This window comes from Mustela lutreola, chromosome 3 (assembly GCF_030435805.1).
Source record: "Mustela lutreola isolate mMusLut2 chromosome 3, mMusLut2.pri, whole genome shotgun sequence".
Classification (NCBI taxonomy): domain Eukaryota; kingdom Metazoa; phylum Chordata; class Mammalia; order Carnivora; family Mustelidae; genus Mustela; species Mustela lutreola.
The window spans coordinates 203,251,266-203,272,813 of record NC_081292.1 but is presented as its reverse complement, the minus strand read 5'-3'; the positions used below and the strand labels follow the sequence as shown (position 1 = coordinate 203,272,813).

General features: G+C 39.1%; 1 protein-coding gene across 1 annotated transcript in view; it reads right to left on the bottom strand.

Annotated features, from left to right (window-relative positions):
- Nucleotides 1-21,548, bottom strand: part of DNAH7 (dynein axonemal heavy chain 7) — a 263,533-nt gene that overhangs the window by 83,959 nt on the left and 158,026 nt on the right. The window contains exons 43-47 of the mRNA XM_059168545.1: nucleotides 17,666-17,996; nucleotides 15,394-15,740; nucleotides 13,452-13,632; nucleotides 11,017-11,202; nucleotides 5,474-5,637 (exon numbers count right to left, since the gene is read on the bottom strand). Of these exons, the coding sequence (XP_059024528.1) occupies nucleotides 5,474-5,637; nucleotides 11,017-11,202; nucleotides 13,452-13,632; nucleotides 15,394-15,740; nucleotides 17,666-17,996 (1,209 nt within the window). The remainder of the gene's footprint in view (nucleotides 1-5,473; nucleotides 5,638-11,016; nucleotides 11,203-13,451; nucleotides 13,633-15,393; nucleotides 15,741-17,665; nucleotides 17,997-21,548) is intronic.

Below are 21,548 nucleotides of genomic sequence, written 5' to 3'. Positions count from 1 at the left end.
CAGCAGAACTAACAGGCAGCCTATGGAATGGAAGAAGATACTGCAAATGACATATCAGATAAAGGGTTAAGATCCAAAATATTTAAAGAACTTATTAAACCCAACACCCAAAAAACAAGTAATCCAGTTCAGAAACAGCCAGAAGACATGAATAGACATTTTCCAAAGAAGACATCCAGATGGCCAACAGACACATGAAAAGATGCTCAACTTCACTCACCAAATCAAAACCACGATGAGATATCACCTTACACATATCAGAATGGCTAAAATGAACACAGGAAACAACAGAAGTTGACAAGAATGCACTTTTGGTAAGAATGCAAACTGGTACAGCCACTGTGGAAAACAGTATGGAGGTTCCTCAAAAAGTTAAAAGTAGAACTACCTGATAATCAGCAATTTCACTATTAAGCATTTACTTAAAGGATACAAAAATACAGATTCAAAGAGATGCATGCATCCTGATGTTTATAGCAGCATTATCAACAATAGCCAAACTATGGGGAGATCCCAAATGTCCATGAATGGATAAGAGGGTGCTGTGTGTACACACACACACACACACACACAGGAATACTGTTTAGCCATCAAAAAGAACGAAATCTTGCTATTTGCAATGACGTGGATGGGGCTAGAGTGTACTATGCTAAGTGAAATAAGACAGAGAATGACAATATATATGTGGAATTTAAGAAACAAAATAGATGAACGTATGGGAAGGGAGAAAAAAAAAGAGAGAGGGAAACAAACCATGAGAGACTCCTAACGATCGAGAACAAACTGAGGGTTTCTGCAAGGGAGGTAGGCAGGGGATGGGCTAAATGGGTGATGGGGATTAAGGAGGGCACTTGTGGTGAGCACTGGCTGTTACATGTAAGTAATGAATGACTAACCTATACTCCTGAAGCCAGTATTGCTCTATAGGTTAACTAGAATGAAACAAATATTTGAAAAAATTGAAAACATTTAAAAACAGGGATATATTGTGCTTATAGAAGACTTATTGTCAATTTTTCTCAAATTGTAGTATAAATCAATGCAGTTTCAATCAAAATCCCAGCAAGGATCTTTTGTAGGTGTTTAAAAACTGATTCCAAAATTCATAATGAGAGGTTAAGAATTAGACATAATGATTTTGAAAAAGAAAGCAAAGTTTGAAGACATATAATCTAACTTCAAGACCTAATATAAAGCTATACTAATCAAGGCTGTGTGGTTTTTGCATCAAGACAGACAAATAGATCAACAGAACAGATAATCCGGAACCAGACCTCCATATATGTGTACAACTGACTTTCAACAAAGATGTAAAAACAATTCAACGGAAAAAGGGTAATGTTTTCGAACATGTTCTGCTGGAACGAGATATAGCTCTCTCTCTCTCTATCTATCTAGCTATATTTGTTATTATCTATCTCTGACCTGTGTATTTGCACACACAAAGATGCTGTTCCATACCCAGTTAACAATTACATGAAACTTCCCCCAACAACACCCGTAATATAACATATCTTTTTGATTCAAAAGCAGGACAATGGTGAAACTTCAGTTTTTTTTTTCTTTTAAAGCAAATTTTGCTTAAAAGAAAAAAAAAAAAACAAGATTTATTTATTTTTGAAAGGAAGAACATAGGTGTGGAGGAGGGAGAGGGAAAGAACCCAGTGGACTGTGCTGTGAGCACAGAGCCCAGGGCGGGCCTGGATCCCAACACCCAGGAGATCACACAGGACCTGAGCTGAAACCAAGAGTCAAACACTCAACTGACTGAGCTGCCCAGGGACCCGTTAGAGCAAATTTTGTTTTTAAAGATTAGGGCATCTCTAGAGTAACATATCAAATGAGTAAAATCTCAAAGGAGACATTCCTCAGGGTAAGTAGAGAAAAATATACTGGGGTTTTAATAACAGTTATTGTGGAGAGCTATATGCAACACACATTGGTTTAAACAGGATCACTTTTGGGATGAATATAAATCCTGAATTTGAAATAAACATGCATCATATTAACTATCTACTTCCTCTCTGCTGCTTTGCCTTACGTGTTTTACAAGACAACATCTTTCTTCAATCGTCTTACTTCCTCCATCCAACATTCTTGAATGTAGAAATGTTTCAAAATCAGTGGTTCCCAAATAAAGACTGAATTTTTACAGACTCAGCATTCCAAGTTTTAATACTGTTTGTTCTTTTGTGGTTTATCTATGGAGGATTATTATTTTGTGCTCTTTGGGGCTTTTGCAAAATGCAGACTTCTAAGAGTGATAACACATGTTCACGCTAGTCTGCATGGAAGGACACAGAATTTAGGTATATAATAGATGCATCTCAAATAATTTTGCTATATTCCTTTTTAGACACATACATAAAAATAGATAAAAGCAGACAGCAAAGGGGGGGGTACTCCTCTCAGTTATTACTCTACTGAAATAAAACTAGTTTATCCGACTCCTATAGAAATGAATACTAAAAGACATTTTTAAAAAGCAGAGTTACATCAGATAGAGAGGTCCGATTTATTTACCAAGCAGATAAACAATCTTAAAACCATTTCACTATGAAGTGTTCAGATACAATCCAATTACATTTAATGTTATCACTAGCCCTTGAAATTCTGATTAGCCAGGGACCTTGAGGTGTCAATAGCTCCAAAAGTTAATTATATTCCAACTTATCTAAATTTTATAGATTCTTCCCATTTCCCTAAATAATCAACTCTTCAGTCTGCTGAGATAGTACGTAAAAAGCACTTAGCACAGGATTAGGTCTCTAGAAAGTGCTCAGTATTAGGTATTATCATTATCAAGCAAGTATCTCTGGGGACTGGAAGAACTCAGCAGGCAAGTAAATAAGATACTTATCTGATACTTCAAAATAATCACCTTCAACCTATTTACCGAAACCTCTCTGTATAAGATTGCCAACAGAGATTGACAAAATAAGCCAAGAATGAAAAATGTTATTACTTCTTTCGTAGTAAAGTTGCTACCATAACCTTCAGCTAATATTTCAACATTTTTATGAACAAATAGCAAAAATGTAAGGGTGCTGGCTCATTAACACCATTTTTTACCTCTTTCTCTCCTGAATTGTGAGTTTGTTATCTCGAGAAATAATCACAGAAAGGTTCAGAATCATAAATACAGAAATATTCATCAATGTCTTATTATTATTGAAATACAACTGGGCCCAAAAGAAAGAGTACAATTATTTGCTGAAAAAGAAGAAGGTATTTGGCCTCCAATGAATAGAATGGTTGTAGAGATCCTGCCAGGTGGAAAAAAACGTAAATAAACTGCCAATCGAAACGGTAAAGACAGAACTACCCTAATGCAGGACATGATCGATTATAGTCACAAGTGCTTGGAAAAACCTAAGTATTTTTTCCAAAAGAGAAAAAACAGCAATAGCAAAAACAGAAAAAAATCTGACTGTTCTTCAGGCTGAAGTTAATCGGTAGAGCTGGGCGAAGTAAAGGTGGGCTCCTGAACTTCCAGAATCCTCCCGCACATGCCAACGTCTAATTGGGTCCTCACGCTAAACATCAACACAAACGCTCTGTGTGCCACCTACTCGTTCAATAATTTAAAAAACAGGCTGTCGTCCTGCACTTGTTAAAAGGTACTTCAAGGTCTGCTTTAGTGGCCAACTAATGCACATATTTATCATTTATCTTGATTCAGTCATTTCTCTTCTGGATAGATTTAGATTGTGAGAGCAGAGGACCAAGTGCTTAATTTTCATTCCCCAAAGAAAAGTTTTGTAATCTTTTCTCCAAATCAATCAAATAATTACATTTAAGTTTGGCTCCTGAAAAAGGTTCGTCTAAGTATGATTCATTTGATTAAAAATATGAGAACCATGTGACATGGCTTTTCTTTTTTACCTTAATTACTAGAAAGCTTTAAACTTAATTCAGGGCCCAAATGTAAGGATGAGCTTCTCTGAAATACCGAGAAGTAACTTCTTTAATTTCCCTTAGGTGGTCTCATCAGATTTTTACTTTATATTCAAATTGCACTCACCTCAAATCCTTGTGGAACAATTCAGTAAGTAAATGCTAAAGAAGCCCATAAATATACACATATATATCAGGTATATAGCATATATTTGTACATCAGGATCGTTCATTGAGCAGTAAAGAAACATGTTCATCAGAGTTTTAATTTGTGGAATAATTTTCTTAAATACTACATACAAAAAAATTTAAGAATAAGCAGGCTTCACATGTTAATTCTATTTTAAAAATTCACATGCATCCGTCATTTGTACATTCAATTAATTGTACATTAAATTAAGTACTCTGACATCAATTACTTTTTCGGTAGACTAACGGTAGACTAACAACGAATTAAAATAGTTATGTAACACAGAGAACTGAGTATTTCTACGGACGGTTTACCTGTGCTATTCCTAATCTGCTAAAACCTCCAGGAAGGCTGGCTAGTGATGGAAGGCCCATGCTAACCCGACAAATCATGACTATCTTCATACTGGGGCAGGTTAAAGTCCTTGGTTTCTGGGAGATAAAACCTTTAGGAAGGTGAGACTGGACGAGCCTGCAGTATTGTCCTCTCCAAATTTCCATGGGATTTGTCTACTAGACAGGACATTCCAGGAATAGCCTGCATTACAATCTTGGGGGCGCCTGGGTGGCTCAGTGGGTTAAGCCTCTGCCTTCAGCTCAGGTCATGGTCTCGGGGTCCTGGGATTGAGCCCCGTATCAGGCTCTCTGCTCAGTGGGGAGCCTGCTTCCTTCTCTCTCTCCATCTACCTCTCTGCCTACTTGTGATCTCTCCCTCTGTGTCAGATAAATAAATAAAATCTTAGAAAGTCCCAATCAGCCCAGGACCAGAAATGTATCCATATCATTGAAGCTGGTTCCACACAGAGCAAGAATTAAGAATTGGTATACACTTGAACCCATCACCACCAACAACTCACTGCTGTACCTTTCACTAACCTGAAATAACAAAGACCCTGTAATTTTATGGGGATAAGTATTGGACTTCATTTACTCATGGTAGGGCTTTGCTCCATTTGCCAAAAGCTGATTAAAAATTAAGCAAAAGTCGGGGTGCCTGGGTAGCTCAGTGGGTTAAAGCCCAGGGTCCTGGGATGGAGCCCCATATCGGGCTCTCTGCTCAGCAAGGAGCCTGCTCCCCCCCCCCCGCCCCGCCTGCCTCTCTGCCTATTTGTGATCTCTGTCTGTCAAATAAATAAATAAATTTTTTAAAAATTAAGCAAAAGTCATTAGGGTTTTTGGTTGTTTACTACAGTCTCCAATATGCAATCATTCTAACATTACTGGGAAAAGGAAGTGATTATTCATATTTAATTTAATTAATTAATGATGTAGGCAAAACCTTTTCACTACTATAAAAGTTTTCTAGCTATAATTGTTAAAAAGATGCACAGATAAATAGATCTACTGATTAATAGAGATCTCTTGAGAGAAAAGTAGTTTTCCTTACATTATGATGATCCCGTTATCAATGGAAAATGAGTCGGAAGGTAAACCAGCAATGTTCCACGTTCGAATCGTCACTGCTTCTCCCAGAATACCCATAAGAGAATAATCATCAGAGCAGGGAATATCTTTGCCTTTGCACAAGTTTGTCCACTCCTTGATTTGGTTCTTTAAGACATACATAGAGAGATATGAAAATGAGGCTGGAAATCACCAAATGAATACTTTGTTAACTTCTCAATTACACTTTATTCCTTGAGTGAACAAACCAGTGTTGAAACTGCACATCAAAACAATTAATCAGATTTTTTCAAATCATAATTCAGAAGGCCCATTGTGCATTCCAGTGAAAATGAACTATGTCCAATGCTAATTTTAGATACATCACTTAATAGTGAAGTTGAGGTCAGAGTTTTGCATTCAAAAAAAACAATTGCCAGTTTTTATTCTAAAGCGGCACTTGACAAAGTAGTTGGAGATCATCATTATTCTATACATTTTCTTTAAAGTACAAGTATCTGGCAAGTCTTAACAGAGCATTATGGAATAAAATAAATCTACTTTGAACTGGTGGGGGTCAAAAGGACCACGGCAGGACTATGAGTCACCAGCAAGGGTCAGGACGTATACTGGAGTTTGGGATATCCTACTTCGGGGCACAGTGTGCTAGGCTGCTCGGGAATCCAAAAGGGACTTCCAGTCCAGGTTCACACTTAGGAAGTCTGAAGTCAAGGTCCAGTTTGAAGTCACATATCAGAGAGTTCAGAAACAGTAAAAGGCACGAGCAGAGGACAGAGAGGCGAGGAAGAGACATGGTGCGAGGACATAGACACCCAAGGTGTTGGGACCCACCAAATTCTGTGGGCACGGAGTGGAGCTGGCAGAGAGGGCATGGTGGGTCCCACCATCTGCCTTGGACTCCTGCAGAGCTCCCCCCACCAAAATCCCTTTAAGTTTGCCCATAAAAGGCCACGACAGGTTAGGGACAGTTAATGACTTTCAGGACCTTGATCAGTCAGTTGTTTTTGTAGAATGTCCCACAGTCGCATCTCTATGATGTTCCCCCATGATTCAACTCAGGTAATGCACCTTCAGCAGGAATAGCGTAGAAATGATACCAGGTTCTGCTCAGTGCATCCCCTCAGTCATGCGATTTCTAACTGTTCATTTTTTGATGACCCTGATTTTTATCACTTGATTAAGGAGTTGTCTGCTGGGCTTCTGTCTTTTAATTGTATGATCTCAGATATAATTAAAGCTTCTTTGGATGGTGGGATGCAACACAAGACACTCAGATGAAGAGCAGACCTTCTTGGTAGTTGCACTGCCACATAAGAGAAGGCTGCACCCAGACACAGGGTAGCAGCACACGGTGAAATGGTAGCAGGTGCTTCGGTGGGCAAGCAGAACGCAGGAGGGCTGGCGAGGCTGCGCGGGCTTCCTGGGGAGGGGGTCGTTTGAGGAATTCCACAGGTGTGGCAGAGAAGGGGCTGCCCCCGGGCATTAGATATCTAAGGACCTCTGGAAGTTGAGTGCCTGTTATCACCTCGACTATTGGAGCCTGAGAAGGAAACGGTTGGGGGGAGGGCTGAACCAAGATGAATTCGGAGTTTTAAGCCAGGATTCAAAACTAAATGAAGGCAGCGCTTGTCAAATACTGTACTACACCTTCTGCACTGCTCTTGCCCCCTTTCTGGCTGCAACGAAGAGGCATTTTGTGGGGAGATACTTGTAACTGTAAAAATCTAGCTTTGTCAGGCACTCATTTTTAAAATGTATTAATTTATGTCATTATAGACTTATCTTTTTCTATTTTCTAGTCTCTTAAAAATATAATGGTCATATAACATGATAGCAGTCACAACATCATGATCCTCTCTCCGTGTATATTGTGAACCCATCATAGTAAGTCTAGTCAACATCATCACCAAAGTTACAAAAACTTGTTTGTTATGATAACCTTTTAAGATCTCAGTAAGATCTTTTAAGATCTCAAAGGTACAATACAGTATTATTAACTACAGTCACCATGCTGTACATTACATCCCAGGACTTAACTTTATACCTAGAAATCTGTACCTTTTGAACCCCTTCATGCATTTTGCTCACATTTTTATTCATTGAGTTGTAATATGTTGCTATCATTATTTATTGCTGATTTGGCCAGTAGAAGTAGCTTCAAGCTCAGTTTTATGTCCTTTTAATATGTCCCTATCATTTTGGGGCCACTTCCTTACTCTTGCTTTAAAAAATAATCATTTTCTAATCATGTCCTGGCTAACTGAAGGATAATCTTCCTGTTCTAAATTCAGCTGATAAACAATCTTAATAACAGAGACCCTTTGCCACATAATGCAATATATTTGCTGATGTAGCACTCTAGGGCAAACAGGGCAAAATCTCACCTTTTGTGAATACTTAACAACTCTCATCTGGCTTTCTGTTGGGTTTGGTTGTTGATGCCAGGAACAAGGGTTGTGGCTGTGTAGGGAGGGTATAAAGCATTTCTGGTTTGAATTCTGCTTTCTAATTCACAGTTCCTACTGGCATGTTTTGATCTCTTTGTTGTCAGGCTATAGGGCCATCTGCAGACTTTTGGGAAAAATCAGAATGTTTTGGCAAATATAGCTTGATGCTGGTATTGGCACGATAGACAATGATATGTGGAAGAAGTAAAGAAAGCAAAAGCAGCAGTGACTGTGGGATGTTGTTTATAGTTGACAGTGTACGTTATCATATCTGTGGATTAGAAATTTAAGTGGCCCAATTACATGCCTAGAATGGTACAGCAGCAGACAGTAACTATCCATGACCACCAAGACAGTTCTGACCTTGACTGCTGGCAGGGAAAATGAGAAAGTTCCAATTAATTCAACTCCAGGGCTTATGTGTCCTTACAGCACTGTAGGATTGTGTTTCAGAGATTGGTGCCGGCACGGCAGTTGAAGTACCCTGGGCCCAGTTATCCTAGAAGAACTGGAGTTTTCCATGTTTTATTTATGCAGAATGCCAGAAGTTCTACAGAGACGCTGATGAATAATTCACAGCGACTCAGATTCAAGCTTGGAGGGAGGGGGTCCAGCTATCTATTGAGGGCTCTTGGTATCCAGAGACTTTGATGCTAGAAAAGAACCAGGATTGTTGGAAAGCTGTTTTGTCTTGGTTGGGTTTCCCAGAAGCAGACTCTGAGATGGAGATTTATTAAGGAAGGGTTGCTGCGGGGAGCCGTGCAAGGACTGGGAAGAAGCCAGTGAAAGGTGAGGATCTGCCAAAGTGTGCGGCCCGTGGCTTTAGTTTGATCCGCCGCGGAGGGGAAGTCAGTCCTTAGAGCTGCTCCAGCCAGAGGGAAGGGAGGCCGATTCTCATGCCGCCGCCTCCGTCACTCACTGATCCAGGAACGCCTTAGAGGGAGAATAAATCCCCAGGCAATTCCGGCTCCAAACTCTGGGCCAAGGGGACTCCAAGACCCCAAGAGAAGTCTGCCAACGAAGAGCCACGAGTGCTGGTTGTTGGGCATGAAAGGGCGGGAAGCCAGGAGGCCGTCTGGGCAGACACAGAAGCTGCGGCTCTGACCTTCTGCTTACGAACAAATGGGAGGCTTTTGATGGGGTGTAACTTGACCCCTGCCCTGACCCGGAGCGGGGGTGAGAGCACATCGAGAACAAATTCATAGGAAGGAATTTTGGAACATTGAAAAGAAATAAAATAAAATAAAATAAAATGGAAAAAAAAAATTCACAGGAAGGAACAGAACAACATTAGAGACTCAAGAAAAGTCGAAGCCTCGTTTTTGTAGCGAAGCACGGGAGGCGTAAAATCGCCTTCAGGCCTTGACAGAGATGAACCCGGATGGGACATCGTGGCTGTTCCGGTCAGGGGCGAGCACAGAGGATCTGAGGTCACAGGGGCTCGGAGTTTGGGCTGTGTCTGTGTCTAGCTTAAGTGTCACGGTGCTTCTGTCAGTAAACTCCAAGGTCTCGGTTCTGGACTGTCCTGAAGGATGTGTGCGCTGGGCTGACCGGCAGCCTTCACTCTGGCGGGAGCGGGTGTCCGTGGAGGCGGCAAGATGCAGAGCCTCGGCACGCGGCCGTCAGAGGACACGGTGGGGGGGTGTGGGACCTTCCGTCCGGCTCGAGCAGGTGCCCCAGGGTGCGTTGAGAACCAGCAGGGAAGGGTAAGAGTGGCCGCCACTAGCCCTTCCATGGTTCCAGGCGGATGTAGGGGAGGAGAAAAGGTGCTAAATTAGGATTCAAGGGGCAAGTCTCGTTCCTGCTGTGTCATTAAGGACCGATGTGGCTTTAAGCAACTCCCTTGCTCTTTCTAAGCCTCCGTCTCTGAACCGGCAGAGCAAACAAATCCTGGACCAGGTAGTCTCATGCTAAACAGTACCTATTTGAGCTACAGGATGTTAACGCCGCCGGGGTAGCAAACAGTCATTCAAAGACACAAACCAACAAAGTGAGGAAGACTGTGAAGGTCACGCAGCAGGAGCGGGAGGACCTGGTCTCCAACACAGAGAAACGCCACGTGTGTGAAGGTTTTAAGTCAGGTCGGTTAAAAATAAGCAAACAAACTAAAATTGTGGACTCCCAGAATCAGCCCTACTTAAGAGAAAGTCCCCCAAAGTAAGTAAGGCTCGACGGAGACCAGGTGCAAGCAAGTGCTATGGGGAAGAAAGACAGACGGACAGACAGGATTGAGGGAGGGAGAGAGGAAGGCAGGAAGGAGAAAAAAATGAAAGAAGACCAAAAAAACGAGTTCTCATTCATTCTTTCTCCACTTGCTCGACACTAGAAGCTATTACCAAATGCTTTAAGAGTTCTCTCTTCTCCTTATTCTCATCACCCTCTTTTTCTTTTCTTTTAGTACTTTCAGTTTTTCTAAGTCTCTCTTCCTGCTCTGACATGTTCTGGGTCGGATTCCGGTTCAATTTTTCAAAAGAGAGCTCACCGTGTGCGGGGTCTCATTCAGAAATGGACTGAAAGGGGGAAGGAAAAAGCAGAAAGAAGAAATAGAAATGGGAACTGGGTCATCAAAGGGGCGCTAATTCAAAGCAGGACACTTGGCATTTGTTTTCAAAGGAAAGAAGCCACTTACGGATTCAGTTCTAGGCCAGCCTGCCTTCTCCTCCTCTGAAGTTTTCTGTCTGAAGTCATTTTTTGAAATGATTCATTATTGAGACTCATAGAGAGTAGATGATCACACTCATAAACACACACATCAAACAAAGATGTAATAAAAATCCCGATATCTTTGAAATTTTGTCATTAAATGCTAAGATGAAATGGTAGACCCTAGAGTCCGTGTTTTTGTTTCTAGAACAATTTGATTTTAGAAAAATATTTGATATAGCATCTTATGGCTATCAAGGCAATTTACAGAATAACTAAGATACACAACTAGATAGAAATCCCTTGGAAACATTTGCTCTTCGTACTCATCTAAAAACCAAAGCTTAAGCCAACAAAATCCTCTAAGATTAGTTAGTACTGGCTACAATGGGAGGGTCAGGAAGAGACCTCAGAAATCGACTAGTATTCTTCCTACCTGTCGATAGTTCGACGTAAAGGCGCCGAGGTAAGCGATGACTCCTGAGGAGACGAGGATGTCACCTGTCAGGTTGATGTACACCTGCCCCAGGTCCAGAGCTGTGAGGCTCCAGCGTGTTTTCTCTCCCCCAAGGCCTCCAATCAGCTGCTCGGCTCGTTCGAGCTTTTTGCTGCACAAGTCAACCTTGAAAATAAAAGTCCGGCTTTATCAACATCCACAGGTAGAAAATAAGTGAAAATTTCTGCACGATTTTGCCCTCTGAGATAAATCCTTCTTTTTTAATTACAAACTTGCACTCGGAATTTTTTTTTTTTAACTCTCTAAAAAAATGTGAGTTATCTCACTGTGAATACTGGCAAGTCCATGACATTTGGGAAGTGTGTTTCATAATAAAGTACACACAGTAAGTAAGTATAACAAAGTATACACAATTTATAAAATTTTTAGTGGCTATTCATCACATAACACAAGAATAGCTCTATTTAAGGAAATGATCTACAGCAGGAGACACTGAAATTTGCTTAAGTAATAAAGGACATTTTCTTGAAAATATAAATATTTTCCCTCAAATTTAAATACTCTACATTTTATTTAAAATGTTCTGGCAAAATCTTCCCCTCATTTAACTTATGGTTGACTTGATGATAATTTTAAAGGTTAAATGTTTAAAAGTTGTAATAATTTATGCTTACTTGCAAAGCACAATTTTCAAGTTGTTAAATTGTGTCAACCTACTCACACATTTGCAATTAACCTTCAATTAGGACATCAATCAATAGTTGAGAGCCTACTTTGTGCAGAAGACTGTCAACCAATTTGATTATGCGTAATTAGGCAACGTAATTAAAAAAAGAAAAAGGATAATTATGAAGGTGGAAAACTTGGGGGAAAGCCATTTCAACCCATGCAATGGCAATATTCCCCCGAGTTATATTAGTTTGATTTTAAATGACTTGGCCTCATTATTCTTGGATAAAGACAAGAGTAAGCAAAGGTTAGCTTAAGGCTCAAAATGAAATGACTGACATGAGAAGAGAAAGTAAACAATTGATAAACGCAGAGGCATTTACATTACAGTGGAATAAGAATTTGGCCTATACTTTTTCCTAACGCTATGAATATTTATATTAAATAAATGCCATTAGACCAAAAGAGATAAAATACTAAACTGGTTTATTGAAAGATAGGCTTGAAAAAGCAACAGTATGTAATTGGGGATATTTTTGATACTTCTAAACTTAAATCTTTTGTCTTTTAATATCTTCTGTCTTCCTGGCTTCTTTCTTCATTCTTTATCATAATGTTTGTAATAAATGGCATCATGTATTTGACTGCAATAAACTTGCCATCAGAAATTACTAAGTAAAAGTATTTTAACTAAAATTTTGCCTCCAAAAGCAGATTTTTAGTGCACATGTAAGCAGATATTCATTTTACATGATCATAATTTCCAATATTTTATCACAAAAAATAAAAATGTCAATCATACAACAGAGTTGACAAAGGTTTACAATAAACCACACACCCACCTATTATATTATTTAAACTAAAACTGAATACTTGGATATCATGTTTTATAGTAAGTAATATTTCTAAAGATGAGCTCAACATCACATATTTGTATAAATACAGAATATATGATCATATCCTTTGGGAAGAAAACTCTAGGAAACAGCACAGCTACTGAAGTCAGATTTTAACCTTCTAACTTAGAACCTGGGTTGACTACAGGCAAGTTACCTGACCTTTAGTTTCTACAAAAATCATACAAAAAGATGACCTCCCGCAGAAGGCTGTTTTGAGAATAAATGAGATAATACATATTGTTCCCAGGGTAACAGTGACTCGCAGAGTAAGTACTCAATAAATATTTTGACTTTTTTCCCCCTGGAACATAATTAGACTTGAGCAGTTACTTATTATAAACAGTATCACATTTTCAGTCTTAGGATAATTTTCAGGGGTCACAGAGTAGGTAGGGTTTTGGGTATTGAGTTCATACCTCAGCTCTGCCATTAACTCTTACACAACCTAAGTCACTTAATATTTTGGTTCTTACCTATATAATGAAGAATTACTTAAATAATCTCGCTCAATATTCTGGTAATCTGAGGCAAAGAGGATTGACTTTTGGTGGGGGGGAAGGACCCAAAAGGTAAAAATTGGGGGTTTTATGGATCAAGAGACAAAAATGATAATATTAGGCAGGTATTTATACAACCATTTACCATATAATCGTTAAAAAGTGTCAAAACCGTCGTTAGCTTGTGGGCCACACAGAAAGAGGCAATGGCCGATTCGGCCTGTGGGCCATTGTTCGCCACTCGCCAACCAGGAGGAAGACAGAGACTGAGGCTGTTCCTTGCTGGCACAAACATCATTCCTACCAAAGTGATTAGGATTTGCCCATATTTGTCCATAGTATCACACACCTGGTTTTCCAAATCAGCCTTCTTCTGTTTGTTAAGTTCTAGAGTATCCTGAAGCTTGGCCAGTTTGTCCTGGACTTCTCGCAGAGTGGCCTGTTTCTTCCGAAGACCATCCATAGCAATTTTAAGCTCCCCTTCGGCAGCAGCCAGTTTTATCTTTTTAGGAGCTACTATTTTTGCCACTCTGCAAAAAGTAAAATCAGAAAATTCAATATACATTTTATACTGTAGTGCACTCACTATCACTGAATTTGCTTTTCTATCCTTACTGTAACTCACAACACATTTTTATGCAAAACCTATGCTGGTTTCCGTATTCTATATTTCATCAAACTATCACACCTGACCCCAGCACATAAGAAATGATGATTAAAATAGTATCCAATATGGATAACTTTTCAAATATGTATTTTTTACCCAATATAAAGTATTAGATTATTGACAGTATGAATATTATGTTTTTGCAGAAGGAAAATAGCCTAATCATGTAAAACATTGCAGTGTTTATGAAATCTAGTCTATTTCATTAAAGCTTAATTTTTAGGAGGTGAGGTGTTTCATCTATGTCATTTTGCTTTTTAAATTTTTTCAAAATATATCTTTAACTAAAACCAGCCATCTTATAAATATGTATGTCAATAATAGAAGGGACTATATAAGAAAAGGAATGGATATAAATTATCTTCTATCTGGAAAATGGGGTGAGTGATGTTGGCTTTCTAAATACATGGTAAATGTTAAAATTTATCTTCAATACATTATGGTCCAAAACATATAGGTTATAACATAGGTACAATGATTCAAACTATGTATGAGTTTGAAAGATATCCTGTAATAGTTGTTTTTTAAAGATAACCAGTAATTTTTGCTGTTTTGTACATAATATAAGTGGTTCTCCTACAATCACCAGAGAAGACTCCTTATCGTACAAAGACTGTATATTACACTAGTGGTTTTCAAAATGGGGCCGAAGACATACTTCATCCCCTGCGGGGGGTTCGTGACATCCTGTCACATCCAACCACACATCTGTGTGAGGCTGTATTTTCATCATAAATTTCAGTAGAAACAACAAATTGCAACAGATTGAATGAAGATGCAGATTTGAGTGTCCAACTATCTTCCACTGGCCACATATTAAAGAGATTTGCAAAAATATAAAACACCACCACTGATCTCCTAATTTTTTGTGAAAAATGTGAATTAAAAAAATAAGTTATTTATGTAACATGTAATGTCTTTTACGAAGTAATTTTTTTAAAAAGATTTTATTTATTTATTTGACAGACAGAAATCACAAGTAGGCAGAGAGGCAGGCAGAGAGAGAGGAGGAAGCAGGCTCCCTGCCGAGCAGAAAGCCCGATGTGGGGCTCGATCCCAGGATCCTGGGATCATGACCTGAGCCGAAGGCAGAGGCCTTAACCCACTGTGCAACCCAGGTGCCCCTGTAAACTAATATTTTTTTTAAATTTCTCTATTTCAACTTCTAATATGGTAGATAAACAAGTTTTTCAAGGGATACCTGGGTGGTTCAGTCAGTTAAGTGTCTGCCTTCAGTTCAGGTCATGATCCCTGGGTCCTGGGATCAAATCCCAGACTAGCCTCCTTGCTCTGCCTGTCTCTCCCCTGCTTGTGTTCTCTCTCTCTCTCTCTCTCTCTCTGACAAGGAAATAAAGTCTTTAATTGAAAAAAAAAAAGTTTTACATGTCTTCAAGATTTTTAAGAGTATAAAGGATTCCTGAGTCCAAAAATGTTTAAGCAACACTGTATTATACTATATAACTGGTATGGTCTTGCCTCCAGTAAATATGTACACACACAGCAGATACTAGACAGGATTTCCCAAGGAGCCTCTCACCTATATAACTTTTCAGTTTTGTAGTGTCTAAATGACCAAACGGGAAATAAGACACAGGGCTGTGTCGTCGCTGTCGTTAGTACTCACTTATCATATGAATCCATTGCTATGACCCATTTGCACAGGCCTTCAGCTGCTGTGGAAGCATTTCTAATCTTCTCTGGAACAAAGTCTGGATTTGGAATATAGTTTTTTCTTATGATATTCATGTAAGCTGCAGGAATGTTGTCCTTGTCGTATTCATGAAGTGACTGTAGAAATCGGATGTCACCAAGAAGTCTCTTAGCGGGACCCCAGAAATCCTCTATTTTTTTTCCTGAACCTGTTGGGTCAGGGATTTTGTCAGCTTTGATGCCTTTCAAGATGCATATAGCTTCCATGACAAGCTTGACACCAGCAGGAGGACTCTTCATGGATTTTACCACTGTAATGTCCTTGAAATAACAACATGCTCATTATTAAAAAAGAATGGTTCATGTATTATTTGTAATTGGCTCTTATTTTCACGATAAACCATAAGATAGAAACTGTTCATTGGGTAGAAATGGTAACAGTGATAGAATTCTGTCAAAAAAGAAATGAGAAGTTTGTCCCAAAGGAAAAGTTAGAAACCAAAAAGAATAATGGAAATACACCCGAATGTGAGATTACTTACGACACAAAGTCTACTCCAAAAATACATAAGAGAGATTTGGCTGTTGCAAAGTAAGAGTGTTGTAGTTTCTTAAAAATTGTGAAAGTAGTAGATGCAAATATTAGAAAAATACAGAAAAATCATACATACAAAAACCTCCTATAATCCCATATCTAGTTAACTGTTGCAAATATTTTTATTTATATTTCCTCTATATGTTTTTCTATGTATATATGCTATTAGCTAGTGAATATGCTACATTTTGACCAATGGAATTATCATACATGCTGTTTTAAAACTTTTAATATTTCAATAGTAATATATAGTGAACATCCTTACGTGCTTTGAAACACATCATTTTAATGGCAACATGACCTTCTCATGTATAGACACAAACCGTAATTCTCATACCCTAATGTTTTTTCTTCTTCTTCTTCTTTTTTTAACTATTACAATTGCCATGTTAAGTTAAGAACTTTGTATCTTTTATTTTTAAAGCCTTTGACACATATTCACAAACCACTCTCCAGAAAGTATCTAAGGTTTCCTGTTTTACTACATATACTCTCAGCAACAGGGCTAGGGATTCTGAGAAGTCAAAGAAATCTTTTATTAATCTGTTTTTTCAAAATACAAGTGAGGTAGGATACATTTTCATATGTTTAATGACTATTCATATTTCCTCTTTTGTGAATTACCATCTTATCTTACATCTATTTTTTCTTATTTATTTAAAAGAGCTTTTTACATAGAGGTATATTAATCTTTTGTTTGCCTTCTAGTTCAAACATTTTCCCCCAGTGTTTCTATACTTCTGTCTGTGATGTTCATATCAAACAAAATGTGTTGGCTTTTTGGTACTAAAATTTATAACTGAAAAAAAACCCCAATTATTAGTTATGAAAAACCAGAAGAGAATCCAGAGCATATATATTACAATTTTGCTTAGTTTTTTTCCTGATCTCTCACATCAAGGAAATCTAAGGTCCTGATCCACTTCAAGATATAAACAGGACCTGCATTTCCTACTATTTTATAATAGTAAAATTATTTATGTTTAAATTTTAATCACTCTGAAACCTATATCACAGTAAGTATGAAGAAAGGACCTAACAGTCTCTCCACACCCAAAGTTTAGCATGATTCTCAACACTATTTTAAAAAAATTAATTTTTATATTTCTTAATTGAAGTATTCCCCTCTCATGTCTAAATTTTTAATACCACATTCCATCCAATCTAACACATGTTATTAAAAAGTACAACATTGTAGGTTGTATTAGTATCACAAAAATTAAAAAAGAACCCAAATAGTAACAAACATGAACACAATATGTTATCACATCTACTGTAAGGTGTATGTCAATTTTATAAAATTGACTAAATATGAAAAAGGTGAACCTTAGAAATAAAATACACACTTAGGTCTTAGGCCTCTGTCCACCACTGTACTGCGAAGTCCTTGCACAAATTTCTTGAAATAACAGAGGTTTCAGGGTAAGTTCTAAAATTTGGCAGCTTTCTCCTTTCCCAAAATTCTTAGTCATGCACATGCCTTTCTGTTTCAGGTCAATTAGGTAACGCTTTTGCCAATTTGAAAATCATTTCGATTGCATTAATTGTGGAGACTATTTGGAGAGACAGACTTGATGGTAGCCCGCGATGTTGAGCACCTCCTTGAGCTATGATGCTGTGTGTCCTAGCAAGTGTGCGGCTGTGCTCTTACCTGCGCGGTGAGAGTGTCCAGGGCAGACAGTGCTGACTCTAAGATGGGCAGGGCCTCCGCCAGGTCTGCGTCACATTCGTCTTTAATGGCTTTGGCGGCCATAGCTTGTTCATTGGCTACCGTTTCATCAGCTTTCACTACTTTTTCAGTTTTGGCAACTTCTACAGACTCCCTCTCGATGATTGCCATCATTTCATCCACCTCTTTGCTAGCAACTTTTAACTGAGGATGTAGCGCCTCCAACTCGGTTTGCATTGTGGCTACTTGGGATGCCGCAGAATCCAGTTTGTCCAAACCCACCTCATACCTCTTTTTCATTTTCATGACTTCACTGGAAGCAAACAGATAAAACAAAGTTAGTCATCAAGTTCTCTACCCTTCAAGGAAAAAATTGAAATAGTCTTGAGATTTTTTAGGCCTTTTCCAGGCATAACTAAAGGGGTGGTATGAAAGATTTTCACATAATACTTGGTCAAAAGTTACTGACTTTAGAACATTGGGTTGCACACAACTAAGAGCAAAAGTACGCCTTGTTCATTTTTTATTTCCAGTGCTAGCACAATATCCATGCATATAGCAAAATTGCAGAAATTTTTTTTTAATTTATTATATAGTAGGTATAGGCAAGGAGGGCTCTTTATCAAAATGAATGGTGTACTCCTAAAGTTAGTCACCTTGGGAATTTTATTCCTACAACACTATGGTTCCTTAAAACTTTTCTATAATTACATCTTCTAAATAGACTTCGGTGCCCAAAATATATTGTCTCGAATGTTGCCAAAGGTGGCAAATGATTTTAAGAAGTATTCAATATCTTCAAATAATTTTTTCTTTAAGACAAAAATGGGGAGGAGGGGAAAGGGGCAAGATGGCAGAGAAGTAGGAGACCCTGTTGCAACTGGTCCCCTAAAGTGAACTAATTTTCTACCAGAACACTCTGAACACCCATGAAATCAGCCTGAGATATAAGATTATACACTTCTGGATCTCTGTGGGGACAGAAGACACCAGTGGAGAGGTAAAACACAGTGGGAACAACTGGACTGATATTGGAGGATAAACAGAAGGGGGAGGGAGCCACCAGAAGTGACCCACTAGAAAGTGATATCCCAATAGGAACGTGCCCTGTGATTGGGGACCAGCATTAACTTGGAGTCTGGTTAAAAGCACTCAAAAAGAGCAAAAGATCGTAAGGGGCAACTGGTGGAATCGGGCGGTCAGGGGCACGGGTCTAAGCCCATGGTCCCAGGACAGTGACCACTGGCAACCACTTGTGCCAGAGAGAGTCTGGCGGGGCCTCCAGTCTGCGGTCACTGAGCTTGAGGCTTTCCACTGCTTGCCCCACTGCTCAGCAGGCACACTCCCGCCCGTGCGTCAGGGACACTGGCTGCCATCCCTCGGCCCACAGCCTCCTGTGACATGTGCTGCCATGGGGTCTGACTGCACCCAGCGTAAGGCGTGGACCCCAGGCAGCAGTCCTGGCCAAGGCAGCCACCAGAAACAGGGCTCCCTGGACCAATATTGCTCATGGTTTTAGTGGCACGGGGGTGCAGAGAAAAGTAGGGGCCTCGAGTGACCACTGGGATGGTGGCTGGGGGTGGGCACCACCTGTAGGAGGTGGTGGAGTTCAGTGGTGTTTGCAGAGGGGGAGTCTGTGTGTTCTGGACCATCCAGAAGGGATCAGTCTAAGGCTTCTCTCTGAGGTGGAGCTCTGGCAGACTAATTCTTTGCTCCCACCCTCTGAAAAGCTGCAAAAAGCCACCGAAGAACAAAAACCTCCAGAGAACAAAAGCCTGAAAAACTGGTTTCCACAGAGCCCAACCCCTTGACAGGGGGCAGGGTGACTCAACCCAAGCAAGATTGACTGGAAAACAATGTGGTGGCCCCTCCCCCAGAAGACAAGCCAAAAGAACAAGAGGACAACCACCACAGGGTCCCCATAAAACTGTAAAACCCCAACATCAGGGGAAAACAATATATTAAGCTCCTGGTATTGCCCTAAAACCTGTATATTTCATAGATACAACTTTTCTTTCTTTCTTTTTCTTTTCTTTTTTTTGGTTAATTTGTTCTCATGATTCTTGGTTTTTTTTTTTTTTATTTTTTTAACCTGCTTAATACAAACATTTCATAATAACTTTTTAACTTGAACTTTTTCATGCATATACCTGTGTTTCATTTTCTTTTTCTTTTTTTTAAATATACATATAGATATAAGTTTCAAGGTAATCCTTTTTTCCTATTTAAGACTATCCCTATATATAAACCAGTTTTAATTTCCTTGTATCTCTGGAAAGTTGAATCCTTTAACAAAATAACAAGATACACCCAGGAAGAACCAAAATAACATGCCTCACCCACACTGAGGATTTATAACCACCTTCCATAACTCTTCTGTTGTGTTTATGTGTATTTCTTTTTGTTCTGGTACTATAGAAATCTTAGTCTTGGGGCTCTTTTTGGCTGGGCTCTTCCTATTTTTCTTTTCATTTACTTTTGTTGCTCTTTTTGTTTGCTTGTTTTTGTTTATGTACCTTATAAATCTTACTTTTGGGGCTCATTTTGGCTGGGTTTTCTCTTTCTTTTTTTCCTTTTTCTTTCTTTCTGGTGTTGACTTCTTATTTCTCTGAAACTTTCCAGGGTTCATCTTGTCTGGATCACAGCTGATAAACTCAGCTGTACATCCTCTCAACCACCTCTCACCAAAATGACCAGGGGGAGGAAAACCAACAGAGGAAAAATTCAGAGACTGTGCCCTCTGCCACAGAACTACTAGATATGGACATAAACAGTATGTCAGAAAGGGAGTTCAGGGTAACAATTATCCATTCAATGACTAGGCTGGAGGACACCATTAGTGACAACATAGAATCTCTAAGGGCTGAATTGAGAGCCAATCTGGTAGAAGTTAAAAATGCTATCTATCAATGAGATCCAATCTAATCTAAATACTCTAATTGCTAGGATAACTGAGGCAGAGGATAGAATTTGTGATCTAGAAGACAAACTGATAGAAAAGAAAGATCAGGAGAAGGCCTGGAACAAACAGCTTAGAAGCCATGAAAACAGAATTAGGGAAATAAAAGAGGCCATGAAACATTCCAACATCAGAATTATTGGGATCCCTGAGGGGGTAGAGAAAGAGAGACTAGAAGATATAAATAAATTCTGGATGAAAGTTTCCCCAGTCTGAGGAATGGAACAAGTGTTTGTGTCCTAGAGGCAGAAAGGATACCCCCCATCCAAGATAAAAAAAAAAAAAAAAAAAAAAGTCTAGAAAGACCTCCAGACACTTAATTATGAAATTCACAAATTGTAATTTCAGACATGAGGTCTTAAGGACAGCTAGGGGGAAAAGATTCCTTACATACAGAGGAAGGACCATCAGAATAATGTCAGACCTATCCACAGAAACCTGGCAAGTCAGAAAGGGCAGGGAAGACATATTCAGCGCACTAACTGAGAATAACATGCAGCCAAGAATACTTTAACCAACAAGGCTGACATTTAAAATGGATGGAGAAATAAAGAGCTTCCAAGACCAGCAAGGTTGAAAAGGGTATGTGACCACCAAGCCAGTACTACAAGAAATATTAAGGGGGTTCTGTAAAAGAAGAAATAACCCAGGAGTGATACTGTACAGTAATTTACAGAGACAATCTATAGAAACAAGGACTTCACATGCAACATGATGTCAATAAAAACTTATCTTTCAATAATCACTCTCAATGTGAATGACCTAATTGCTCCCATAAAATGGCACAGTGTTGTAGAGTGGATAAAATGACAGGACCCGTCCATATGCTGTCTACAAGAGACACATTTGGAACCTAAAGTATATCCAGACTGAAAGTGAAGGGATGGAGAACCATCTTTCATGCCA